Raw genomic sequence first — 13,669 nt, 5'->3', positions numbered from 1 at the left:
TTTGTGTGTGTGGGTTTTTTTGTTTTGTTTTGTTTTTGTTTTTGTTTTTCTGTAGCCCAGTCACTAACTGGAACTTTTGACAGCCAAGTTTTACATGCAGCCATTGAATGAATACGAAACTCCATCTAAAGTATTGTTAAATACTTAAAAAAGATATTAAAAAGTATCTTTTGTCTTCTGTAATTGCAATCTTGAAAAACATATGGCTTATAATATTTCCCTCTGCATGAAATTTTCAGGTTTATGACCTTGAGACAATATAGAAAACTATGTACCAAATTTTGTTTATAGCAGCACTTATTTTGAGCTGCATTATGAAATCAATTTTAGAAAAAAAATTCCTTTTTTTTTTTTTTGGCCTAGTGTTGTGTACCTTTCAAAATGAAGCCATTATGTATACATTATATATGATTGAAAATCTGTACCTTAAAATTTGAAAGCATTTCAGTCATTTATGAATCATTTCTTAGGGACAGCTTGTCATAAAGACATATTTAAAGAATGTCATATGTATAGGAAGTATTTCTATATTGCTCTGAGTGGAAAATAAATTATTGCTATATAAAACCATAAATGAATTCACACATTTCTATGTCAGAATGGCCCAGGAAAAGTAACTCAAAAAAACCAGAGGACTAAATTTCTGCAGTGTAGACAAACAGTATTTATAACATTCATTCCTGTAATGAACCAGGGGTTCGAAAGATGTAGTTGTAAATGAGAGAGAAGCAAGAATTAGCACCATGCGGTCAGGAATTATGTATGTGAGAAACAAGGCTATCTGAACTATCTGAACTATTCACATTTGTATGAATCTCAGAGGCAAACTGTTCTCTACCAGGATTTATTACTGGGTTAAAATCTTAAAAAATTTTAGACTTTCCCTATAATCTAATCATCATAATATATGTGTGCTTATCTAAATTTCTGAGATAATTACTTTTTTTGAGATAAAAAATTTTTTATCAAGGCAAATCACTGTACATCTCAGTAGCTAGAGCAACACTGTAAATATAAATGACTCTAAAATGAGTGAGGAGAAGAGAGTTGACTTTTCCATCTCCAAGTAGGCTTGTGAGCATGACTGTAAAGGATTTTCTGGCCGGACGGACTATATGGAGTTGGTTTAGATATAAATGACCTCTGTGTGAGTAAAAATGCCCAGCAGCAAAATGAGATGACAGACAAGAAACCAGCCAGTCCTTGTGTTTGGCCCATGGAGATCTGTTCGGTAAGTGATGGAGGCAAAGGAAGGAGGAATAATTTAATGCATGGCAGCATCTGTCATGGCTGACCTCTGACCCATGTTTGGGGAAGGTTCCAGAATGGTCAGGGGTATCAAGAGTCAGCTACCTGAGCTCATCTAGGATGGCAGGGGGGGACTCCCTGGAGGGGAAGGACCAGTCTGTAGTGAAAGAGCCTGAGGTATGGCTATGGGTCAGGAGGACAGGAGCAAGGAGAAGGGGTTTATGAAAAGCAATATGAGAGTGTCACGTGGGCGGGGGATGGGGGGAGGTCTGTGCAGGTGTGAAGCCCCAAATCAGCAGGTGGTGGCCACGTCAGCGACCTTCGCTGGAGCCATTGTCAGGTAAGAAGCGATTCAGTTAGAAAGCACCACAGAAAAAAGGCGTGAAGGAGAGGCTTCTGCTGTGGTTTGTCTTTGTGTCTGTGAAGCATTTACCTCCAGCACATTGGCAGCTAAGTTCTGGTTTCCAGGCTGAGTTTGAGGAAAGAATAAAAGAGATATACATTATCCATTAATAAAAACTTCTCTTCTTGCAATGTGGCAGAGAAGGCTTTATTCAGCTTTCTCATCAGCTGTATTTGCAAGACCTTTAAGGAATCCACTCAGAGGATTAGGTACCAGCCAGTACACAGCACAGAGCAAGCATGGAAACAGGAAGAAAATGAATCCGCCAAGTGTTTTTGGAAATAAGACCAGTTTTCACACAGCACTGCACTGTGATGTTACGTGGGAGCTTTGAGAGTTTTGGCATCATGGAATTTTTCCCTCAGAAGTTTTGTATTTGGTACCTGTGACAGCAAACTAGTATCAGGTTGTCTATTGGTTGGAGAATTCGTTTCCCTTTAATAGAAAAATCTTACAGCAAATGTCTCCTGACTGCCTCCCCCACCCTGGAAATTATCCCCCAAATATAATAAAACAGGTCGCCTCACTTTTTTTTTCCTGACTTACAGATCTAAAGAATCATGAGCTAAAAGTGATTAAATGGAAAGGGAATTTTGTTTTCTTTCCACTCAGTGAATCTCTTTTTCTGATTTCACTCTAAAATACTAAGAGAATTGAGCTTTAAAATATCCGAGCAGTGCAGTTGGAGGTTCCTGGGTGTGAAAATGAAGTAGACACAGACACCAGCCCCTGATGATGGTTAGAAGGTACCCCCCCCCCCCACGTTGGTTAGAGCTGCTGTTGGTTTTAAGTCTTAGGTAAAGGAGAAAGAAACTGGAGAAACAAATGTTCAGTACCTCCAAGGCTATGTAACCTAAGAGGCTAAACATGGTGGAGGGGATCTGTGAAAGGAAGAGAGTGGAAAGCTCATTACTACCCAACGCTCCCTTCATAGCACTGTGATGTCTATCCACACAGTCAAATATGATGAGAAGCATCGGCCTCATCATGACGAAAGAAAACTCTGAAGCAAAATTGTTTTCTCGATTCTCCCCTACCTCACCATGGGAAGAGAGGTGGTTTTTTTGAGTGTTTGATGTGGTGCCAAGTTGTTAAGACAGATAGCCAGAAGCATCTTAGGGCATCAATCCAAGGATCGGGAATGAATTAAAGAAAACTGTATAGACTTAGAAATCTTGCCTAGTGAAGGTGTAAATGGTACTATTTGGTATTCTTGGCCAACCATCATTATAATAACGGTTGATGTCATAGAGGCTATCGATCTCATAAAAAGTCATAATTCTTTTTCTCAGACTTTTAATTGAATACTTTAAAAAATCAAATATATCTCTTTTTCTTAGTCACAGCTACCTTAAAAAAAATGTGATGACAATGACTGATTCTTCTCTTAGGAAAAATACACAAATTCATACATACATAAAATTCTGCATAAACTAAAGGGGTTCGTGGATACTGGAAAGCATGTTCTTAATCTAACAAGTTAAGAAATTCCAACCCTGGGTAAAAAGACAGATTTCCTTATTTTATTTTTATTTAATAAGATTGTTGTTGTTGTTGTTTAAGCACACTCATTAAAAGTGATACTCTTTTACTGTATACAGTTTTAAAATCTCTAGAATTAACTGACAGAAACCTTCAAGTTAGCCAGAACTTAAAATGTTCTAGTAGGAATATATCGATGGTATTAGTAAATTTTTATAATAAAGCAAAACTATCTTATTGTGAAGTAAGACTATAATGTTATGAAACTATAATAATTATAATTTAAAATGTTAGAATCTTGCTAGAGGTCTAATGCAATTCAGTATAAAGCTATTTTGGGAGAGGGTAGCATCCATGGAATTTCTCATAATAATGCAGTTTCACTGAAGAGTTTTCCATATAACATGAGTCTCTTCAGTTTTGCTTATGCTAAGTGAGAATTTTGTTAAGTAATATAAATCATGCCAAAGGATTTGAGTTATATGCTCAAAGGAATTTTTTCTTTTCAAAATTAAAAGGAAAATCCAATGGCTGCAACCCTTACTGGATTGGCTTCCCTGTGTGTATCCTTTGGAGTTGCTACATGTCAAGTACTAAAGCCTGTTCTGTCTAAAACCTTTGTTGTCATGGGTAATATGATCAATTGGGTTGTATAGCATTGTGTATAAGAATGGCTTTTACCCATTTATTGGTTCTTCCAAGAGAGTGTAGAACTATTTCACTTTTTGAACTTCTCTCACTCTCTCCTGATATGTTCACAATTTTAAGTCTTAATATATGTGTGTGTAACAGATGAAATAACACTTGGTGAGTCACACCACACTTAAACTGCTATAGACAAAACGAAAAAAAAATGAGCTCTACAGGCTACCTACACAAAGCTTGGAAATATCCTGCCATAGAGATGTAAATTATGTCTTAGACTAGTTTTTCACTTTGAATCTCCTCATTAATGAAATTCTCTCTCAGAGATATCAGGAGAGAAAACCACATTATACATGTTTCTCTGAGGAGAATGTGGTAAGAGGAGAAAGAACCTGAAGAGGGGAGAGGAAATATGTTATTAATCTGGATTACTTTGAGTAGGAAAAATTAACTTAAAATAAGAGTAATTTTTTTTTTCCTACTGAATTGGGTGGCAGACAGACAGATGACTGCAAAAAACCATCTTTTGTGTCTCCATCTTTTCAAGACATATAAGGTTAAGGTCTTTGACTCTAGGCTAAGGCACATGAACTTTTGTTGGTATATGTTCCTTTTTACTTTTTTCCAACTGTTGAACTGTGAGGGAGGGAGGAGCTAGAAACACCAGTTTGTTGCTGCCTGGTTTCTATAAATGAAAGGGACAGCACTTAAACTCCAAGACAGTTAATTTTCTAAGAGATAGCATTTGGTTATTCAGAATAGCATTGAACATCTTGGTTCAAATGAATTCAACCCAGAATGCTAAAGGGAAGCTGTTGATGAAAGAGATCACTAACTCTAGGTTAGGCTCCTTGAGGAATTAAGGAGCAAGGAGACTCATGGAAGATGAGTGTTTGCACTGGAAAAGGTGTATCGGTGGCAGGCAGGCCTAGCCAACTCAGGTGACTACCCTGGGTTAGGAATGTACCCAGAATGTGCAGATCGGACGAGGTGTTAGATAAGAAGGAGTTGTTGGACCATGTTAGGGTGGAGAAGGCATGTTCCTCCTCAAAGTGGCCAAATTAAAAATAAAATGAACTTAGTAGCCAAAAGAAAAAAAAAGCTATCTATAGTTGCAAGTCCTCTGTACTCAGACGGGGAATATGATTTTGAATCATGGGAAGGTGTCATATTTTAAGAACGGTGCCAGAAAGGTTCAAGAGTCAAGTTATATCAGAAAACAGAGGTTGTGGAAGCTACTGGTTGACCTGTGTGGATCTGGAGTCAGACAGACTGGGGCAGGTCCTGTCACCTCCCTGGGCCTCAACTTCTTTGTGTGCAAAATGGGGACATGAATAAAACTCACCTCCTAAAGCTCGTGAGAATCAGGTGTGGAAATGTAACCAGTGTCTGGTGTGTTGCCATAGCTCTCCATAAATGAGTCATTTTTTAAAAAAAAAAATTGAAATGCTTGGAAGGCACAGGCATGCTTTGCACAAAGCAAAGAGTAGGGTAGAGAGAACAAAAATATGAAAACTGTCGTATAGAAAAGGGAGAGAACTTCATCTCTTTTGCTCTGTGGGAAGAATATGCAGAAGTTAAGGCAGATTATGACTCAATATTATAAATACTTTCTTGTAATTAGACCCAACAATGGCTTGAGCCCTGCAGAGCTGCTTCTGAAAGTGACTGAGCTCTTCATGCCCAAGTGTATTCAAGAAGAGGTTCACGTTCACTGGTTTGGAGGTTCTGTGGAGGAGATCCTCAGTGATTTCTAAATTCATATTGGGCTCTAGAATGTGCTCTTCTGGTCAATCACTCAAAAATTCACACAACATACATTAGATGATGAAACTGCCAAAGACCTGATCAACTAATAGCATAGCAGACCAATGGAGAAGAAGAAGTGGGATATTGGTTGGCCCACCTGATGGCATAGGTGAGTGATCTGGGCTGGTCTTGATGGGATTGGTCTAGAAAGCCTACTCTACATTCTGTAACTTTCCTATCATTCTGCACTGCTGACATTTGTCCATGATTCTACCTGATCCATCTTCATCCCGTGGGGCAAAAGAGATGACTTTTCTTCTCCTACATGACAATGAGACAAATCCTCCTCACGTGTGCCGCAGCAGCTGTGAAAGTAAGGCTTTGGCAAATGACTGATTATATTATTTCATAATAGAAGGGTCGAGTTTATCTTCCTGAAGCAAAGGGCACAGCATTCGCAAATGCCAGGGAAAAGGCTCAGGGTGTCGCTTTTGCTGTCTTTTCAAAGCTTCTGGCTTAGACCTTCACTTATCTGACATTGAAGAACAATGTGACATTTTTAGCAACAGGATATCTGTTCCCACAGTAACAGAAGAGGAACACACCTCATTTTGTGTTCTCTCTATTCATAACTTTGTAAGAAGAAAACTAAAATGTGTGAAGTTTATAAAGCAGTATGTCTTCAAATAAGGAGAGAGTTAAAATGCCTAAAAGTAGGTTGCTGTTTTCTTCTTAAATCCATGGCCAGACTTTAATAAAAACAAACAAACAAAAAGTAAATGAAAGTCGTAGGACACTGAAGTTTCCTTTTCAGTTCTCAGCGTAGAGAATTTTTGTTTTTAATAGAACCTTTATCAGCCTGACTCACAGAGTGTAACTTATAGCTCCCAGTGTTTAATGAGAGTTCTTGCTAGAATGTGGAATGTAAGTATTTAAAATGAAAAGGTCACCACTGTGAAAGGCCATCACATGGAAAATGAGACTTAAAAATGACATATCAGGGGGCACCTGGGTGGCTCAGTGGGTTAAAGCCTCTGCCTTTGGCTCAGGTCATGATCCCAGGGTCCTGGGATCGAGCCCCGCATCGGGCTCTCTGCTCAGCTGGGAGCCTGCTTCCCTTCCTCTCTCTCTGCCTGCCTCTCTGCCTAATTGTGATCTCTGTCTGTCAAATAAATAAACAAATAATCTTAAAAAAAAAACTCCGACATAACAGAACAGGCAAGATGTGGAAACAGCTTAGATCGGTAGATGAACGGATGGAGAAAATGTGGTATACAGATGCAGTGGAATGTTATTTGGTCTTAGGAAAGAAAGAAGTCTTGTCACACGGATGAACCTTGAGGACATTGTGCTCCGTGAAATAAGCCAGTCACAGAAGGACAAATATTGAATGATTCCATTTACATGACGTATCTAAAATGGTCAAACTCCAAGGAGCCAGAGTAGAATTCTGGTTCCCAGGTGCAGGGGTGGGGGTGGGAAGAACGGCTGCTGTTCAACAGGGGTAAAGTTTCAGTCATGCCCGATGAATACATTCTGGAGATCTTCCCTACCACACAGTGGCTGTACTTAATGATACAGTATTGGACACTTCAAAATTTGTTAAAAGGGTAGATATCATGTTAAATAGTCTTGGTACCAAAAAAAAAAAGAAAAAAAAAAGTCAAAACTGCAACAATGTTAGGCCACCTTCTGAAAAAGGGCTGTAGAAGACATTTGGAACAAATTACATATCAGGTGAAGTAAAAATGTATTGTTGAAAACAATATATTTCCTTTTCCCAATCAGATGCAGAGTTTGGAAAAGGGATATTAATTTATTTTTTATATTTTTTAAAAGATTTTATTCATTTATTTATTTGAGCAAGAAAGCAAGTGAGCGTGAGCAGAGGCGGGGCTGGGGGAGAGGGAGAGGGAGAGAGAGAATTTCAAGGAGACTCCGCACTGAGAACTGAGTTGATCGGAGGCTCAGTCTCAGGAAGCTGAGATGATGACCTGGGTCGAAACCAAGAGTAGGACACTTAACCAACTGAGCCATCCGGGTGCCCCAAATACCCTCAAAGGGTATTATTTAAAAAAAAAAAAAAAACAACTACTACATAATGAGGGATTACTATGTAGCAGGCACTACGCTGAATTCCTTATACACAGTATCTTATTCAAACCTCACTGTGGTGCTATAAGATGAATGCCATTATTATCCCCATTTTACAGATGAAGGACTGAGACTTAGGGATGGGGAATAACTAGATGAAAGAGCTTACAATACACCTTGAAAGGATGTTTTTCCAATTGCTCTTCTCCTACTCTCTCTTAAGCCCCATCTGAGAAAGTCTCTTGTCCCCACCACTAAGTCAAGGATGAGTTAGCAGGGCTCATCATACACTTGCCCTATCAGCAGTATTTGTGCAGTTAACAGTTCCCTTCTCCATACACTTTCTTGGCTGGGCTTTTAGGACACCACAGGTCCTGGGTTTCTTCCTCCCTTAGCAGATGCTCCTTCTAGTCTCCTTTGCTGGAGTCTCCTCTTCTTGCTATGACAGTGCTCTTGGGCTCAGTCCTCGGGCTTCCTGTTTTCTCTGTACTCATGCCCTGGTGATCTCATTCAGGCTCTTGCCTACAAAAACCATCCAGAGCCTGATGGTTTATATCTCCAACCTAGACCCTTCACCAGAATGTCAGACTCCTATTTTGGATTTCATACTTGACCTCTCCATGGGGACATCTAATAGACATCTCAAACTTACCATGTCCCAAATGGAACCTCTGAACTTTCTTCAAACTTGCTCTACCCACAGTTATCCAGTCTCCATGGACAAAGGATGGCAAATTCCATCCTTCTCAGTTGCAATGACTCGACACCTTGGAGTCAATGTCAACTCTTTTCTTGCTCTCATGTCCCACACAAAGCCAGTCTGTCAGCAAGTCCTCTTTTCTCCATTTTCAAAATACAACCAGAATCCAATTTCTCACCACCTTCATTGCTTCCATCCTGTTTTGAGCCACCATCATTTGTTACTTAGTTGCAAGAGCCACCTGACTGGCTTGCCTACTCTCCTTCTTGCCCCACTATAGTTTGCTCTCAACTGAGCTGCCAGAGTGATTCAATTAGATGATGAGTCCAAGAACAATTGTGGCAGTTCCAAATCTCCCAGTGACCTCCATTTTTTACTGAGAATACAAGTTAAAAATCCTGCAGTGGCTTCCAGGGATTACTGTCATCTGGCCTCTGTGACCTCTGACTTCACCTCTGCTTACTCTACACCTTATTTTCTCCCTCTTCTTTCCACTGGCTTCCTTCAGGTCCTCAAGCACCCCCAGCATACTTCAGCTCGGAAGCCTTGACACTAGATGCTCTCTCTTGCAGGAAAGGGCTTCCCCCTTTAAACTATTCTGTCTTCTCAGTGAGGATTCTTTGACTGTCCTAAGTAACATGGACTCTCCTCCCCAGATCCCTACTAAGCAGCGCTTAGTTATTAACATAATCTCCTTCCCGATGTAGGTAATCTACTTATGTAAGTTTCTGTTAATGTTTGCCTCTCCCTGGCAAGATTTTAAATATCAATGGTTTCAAATACAGCTCTGTGACTAGAATAGACTTGACACATAGTAGATGAATAATAAATAATTGTTGAGTGAAAAAAAAGTGAGAGGGTCTCAAATCTTAATTTGTGGATCATCTGATTCTCTGGGGATTATGTAATGAAATCAACTATCACTGGTCAGCATGGATAGTGAAAAAACCCATGGAAAAAGGAAATTATCAAACTTGAGTTTTCAAGCATAATAAAACATTTAGAAGAACCAAACTATGCTAGATGAGTAACCCAAGTTGTTAATGTAATGGTGTTGCTATGACTTCTCCTACCCTTGTTTCTTGGAGGCAGGTGTCCCCAGACAAAAGTTTACTCCCTGACACTGGCAGAACCCTGTCTGTAGTGTCTTGATTTTGCTCCCTACCTCATGAGATTGTGGAAGTTATTAATAAATACACACAAGCTATAACAGGACCTGTATATAATAAACTCTTAGTATTTGTTAGTTGCTATTATAATTATTGTCATATTTTATAGGAGGCTTTCCAAAGATATTATCTTAATTCAAAGAACTTTCTCTAGTGAATTAATTTTGCCTGTCACAGTTAGCTGATGGAGATATTTTAGCAGTGGTATGAAATCACCCATTTGTCTTTTTAATCATCTAAGCTTAAGGTTTCTGCTTTACAGGTGGGGGGGGGTTGGAATTGAACTGAAATCTGTTTATCCTTAAAGCTCATGCTCTTAACACTATGCCGTTGTGCAGAAATCAAGAACACATTTCTCTTCTAAATGATGAATAAATGTCAGCAGAATGACACTATCAGAAAATTTTACTTACATGGAAATAAAAATTTAATTCCTAACTCTTTGGGTAATTGAAGATTGATGAATATACTTTCTGAAATAAATTTTAAGAAGTGGGAATTGATCAAGGTTCAGTGAAAATAAATACTGAGCTACAAAGGAATAAATAAGCACTGGTTGAATTAAGATACATGTTTCCTGCCAAAATAAATTATAATTGCTAATTATTTTGAGAGACTTGGTATATGTAAATAAAGTAAATCTAGGTACTCAGAGGTCTGGTATAAAAATATTTCTGTAGGGGCGCCTGGGTGGCTCAGTGGGTTAAGGCATCTGCCTTCGGCTCAGGTCATGGTCTCAGGGTCCTGGGATCAAGCCCCGCATCAGGCTCTCTGCTCAGCAGGGAGCCTGCTTCCTCCTCTCTCTCTCTGCCTGCCTCTCTGCCTACTTGTGATCTCTGTCTGTCAGATAAATAAATAAAATCTTTAAAAAATATATTTCTGTAAAACTTAAAAGTACTTTGAGCACTGAAGTGGTTTGCAGCGTCGAGGGTAACCAATCCATTATTGACTTCTAATAAATACTTAGAAGGAAGAAATTTTGGAACATGATTTCTGGATAAAAGATCTGTGTGTGTACATGTCTACATACATATACAACATATATTGATATATATTACTGTTTTTTAAATAAAAGGTACCTAGAAATTTATTGGTGAATTTAGTGGGGTTTTAACTAGAAAGTTGAGGAAGATGGTTTCTTTCTCCTTTCCCTTCCTGCTTGAAACTACAAAGCATTAGGTTATATAAGAAGCCCAAACCAAAAGAGTTAGGGTCTCTACGGAACACCTGTAAGAAGAGATTGGAAAGTGTAATGTACCACCCGGCAGTCTGAGGACTGGGAGGCCGCAGCAACTGCAGATTTTTGTCTCTCTTGCGGAAGAGGTATCTTTGTAGTCTCTGGAGAAAGCTCAGGTAGCTGTTTGTGGCTTTCAGGATCATGTCCTGAAACGGGATTTATCTGAATAGAAAGAGATGCTGTGTGTATCTCAGGCACTGGGTTAGGGGGTGGTGAGCAAGGCCTTTTGAGAAATGAAGGGACTTCCACAGACTGAGAGAACTGTGGAGTATTAAAGTGGACACTGCTTCCTAGATCCTGGTTATGGATTAGTTTCAATGTAGAAATTCTTCGAGTCTGAGAATCTTGTGTGTAGTCTTCTTGTAGAAATGGAGTGCTGATATCAGCATTTGGTAGGGGACCAGTGCTGGCAGCTATTGGTAGCGGGTTAGTGATTTTTTGTGTATACGACACAGTTGTGTTAGATTCTTCCGAATATACAATTGTCTGGTTAGAGTCGTCATGAGAATACATAATTCCCTCAAGAGGTTTTTTGTTAGTAGAGTACTTTGTACAGGAGGGAGTTTGTGTGTTAGTTACTAATTGGTCTAAAATGTCACACTTTTGGTGATTGGTTATCAAAGAGCTACAAGAGCTCTCTTTTCTGGGTGGTGGAAAGGGTGCCTGGATTGCCAAAAACATCCGGAGAGAGAAATAATGTTGAAGGAAAAACAGAGAGAAAGTCAAAGTTAGTAACTGTAGAAACTAGTGTCAACCTTACCCTTAAAGAAAGTAAAGCAATGGCGTACCTTCTTCTTATTCTAAACATTTTATTGACTAGATTAAATGATCATTTTCATTCTGTTTAGAATGCATTTTAACTTATTATCAATAGTTGCCTTCTGGGAGAAAATAGTTTTTAGACAGAATACATTATGAAGTTTGTCTCCATTATATTCTTGAAAATTATGTTAAAACTGAACATGTGTTCTCTTGGCATATTTTTAGGCCTTGAGGTATATGCATAGTTTTAGACTTTGAGGTATAGGTACTGTATGTTTAGTCACATTGTTTCAATAACATTGTCCACCTTTGGGACACCATTTTGCTAATATCTCCAACACAGTGTTCTTTTAGTTAATATAATAAACAGTTGCATGATTTATGTTTATTGAATAAATAACATATTGCTGACCTCAAAACTTTGAAATCCAAACATCAGCTAACAGCTTTATAAAAATTAGAAAATATGGTTAACAGTATGTTAGAAAGTGATCTACTTTTATGAGCTGAATTCAAAATAAAACCCCACAAAACCTGTTTTGAAACTTAAAACATGTCTTCTATGTTGTAAATATAAGGTTGGCAAGGAATACAAATACAAACCCAAAACATTAAAGATAAAATAGGTATCCAAATATGCACCTGTTACTAGAGAAAGGGTCTAGGGCACAGTCTAAAAACGTTGCTTTCACATAACACCATAGACAAGAGTGTGCAGGATTACCTGAGTTGGTGACTTTTTTTCTTGTAAGTTTGGTCGAACACTTCTGAAACCTTTTGCTGCAAGAGAGGAATATGTAGCATCTCCGTTCAGTGTCTCTTGATTTCGATCATTGTAAGATCTCCAAGCTTTCATTAAGGGAAAACAAATTGGATACAAAAATATCTATGTTCACTTTTAACATTTTTTAGGGGGTAAAATTTATTTCTATTTTCAAAATTGAAGATTTGTTTTTAGAAATTAAATTCAGTTTAATAGACATAACCGTATATGCAATTGAAGTTTACTATGAGGTCAACAATGTGACTACGGATATGTTAAGAAAATCTCACAACAAATGTAATGATTATTCAGAGTAGCTTTTCTGTACCTGAGTCTGGTGACTGAGAATCACGCCCTAAAAGAAAAAGAAATGTTGACATTACTACTAGGGAAAAAGAAGTGAATAATCCAGTAAAGACCATTTGGCAAAAAGCCACATCCACTTTTTTTTTTTTTTTTTTTTTGCAAACATTATCTCATTTCTAAGCCTCAAAGTAACTCAAATGTACTAAATGGGAGGTTTGTGCATTTATTTTTATTTCCATGAAAGTATCATTCATTAAATAAAATATGTAATTATGTAATTGACACATATGACAAACACTGATTTTTTTTCCTTCAATAATATTGCAACCACGTAATTCTATCGTATTTTTGCCCAAGCTGGATGTGTGAATTTTAAAATACCAAATTAAAGGATCAAAAGGAATCTAGTTTGTAAGCAGTGATGATTTTCTCCAAGCATTAAATCAATACCAGGTACCTAGCTTCTAGTGCTCCTGTGTTACTGACCATACACAACTCCTGTGTTGGATAGTAATCGATTTTTTGTAGCTTGCAATTCATTTTTGTACTTTAAGAAAGTGTACTTGTTTCTACCATATTATGTGATATTTTCAAATATTTCTCTACTCCAGACTTTGAATTTTCTCCTTAGCACCGTTTTAAAGTCATTTTGTATTCAAATGTAAAAGAGTTATTACAATATATTCCATTGTCTTGTGGTAAGCTGTGGAAAATGAGTTCTGGTATTAATAAATTGCTTTTGATAATGCAGTCGGAAAGAGACTCAATGACTATTGGTTTTATTCAAATTATACATTCAAGAATCTTCCGTAACTTATGCACACTTGAGGTAATCTGTTGGCATTGTTTGGCTCTTTATTACCACATGGCCAACTTCACATAGAAATATAAAGCCTGACATTTAGAAAGGACCTTGAGTGGTCATCCAGGCTGATCTGTCCAATCCTGAACTCCTCCCGCAGGATCCCTGAGACCATGATTAAACTGCTGTATTTCAATGCCTAATAGAACATGAATGTTACATATGAAAGGACTCGTCCTTTTCTTTCTTATATTTTGAAATCTAAACACATGAATTTGGAGTGATAAAAATGAGTTGAGAAGTGAGTTT

General features: G+C 38.0%; 1 protein-coding gene across 18 annotated transcripts in view; it reads right to left on the bottom strand.

Moving 5' to 3' along the window:
• SORBS2 (sorbin and SH3 domain containing 2) overlaps nucleotides 1-13,669 on the bottom strand; it is a 209,601-nt gene that overhangs the window by 71,861 nt on the left and 124,071 nt on the right. For 9 of the 18 annotated variants that reach the window (XM_059156095.1, XM_059156079.1, XM_059156078.1 and 6 more), the window contains 4 exons: nucleotides 12,581-12,607; nucleotides 12,214-12,338; nucleotides 10,749-11,390; nucleotides 1,682-1,717 (listed from right to left, as the gene is read on the bottom strand). In XM_059156095.1, coding sequence (XP_059012078.1) covers nucleotides 1,682-1,717; nucleotides 10,749-11,390; nucleotides 12,214-12,338; nucleotides 12,581-12,607 — 830 coding nt within the window. The remainder of the gene's footprint in view (nucleotides 1-1,681; nucleotides 1,718-10,748; nucleotides 11,391-12,213; nucleotides 12,339-12,580; nucleotides 12,608-13,669) is intronic. The other 9 variants (XM_059156085.1, XM_059156083.1, XM_059156086.1 and 6 more) reach the window with 3 other exon arrangements.

This window comes from Mustela lutreola, chromosome 18 (genome assembly GCF_030435805.1).
Source record: "Mustela lutreola isolate mMusLut2 chromosome 18, mMusLut2.pri, whole genome shotgun sequence".
NCBI lineage: Eukaryota > Metazoa > Chordata > Mammalia > Carnivora > Mustelidae > Mustela > Mustela lutreola.
The sequence above is the reverse complement of the archived record's forward strand: the minus strand, read 5'-3'. Positions and strand labels throughout refer to the sequence as shown.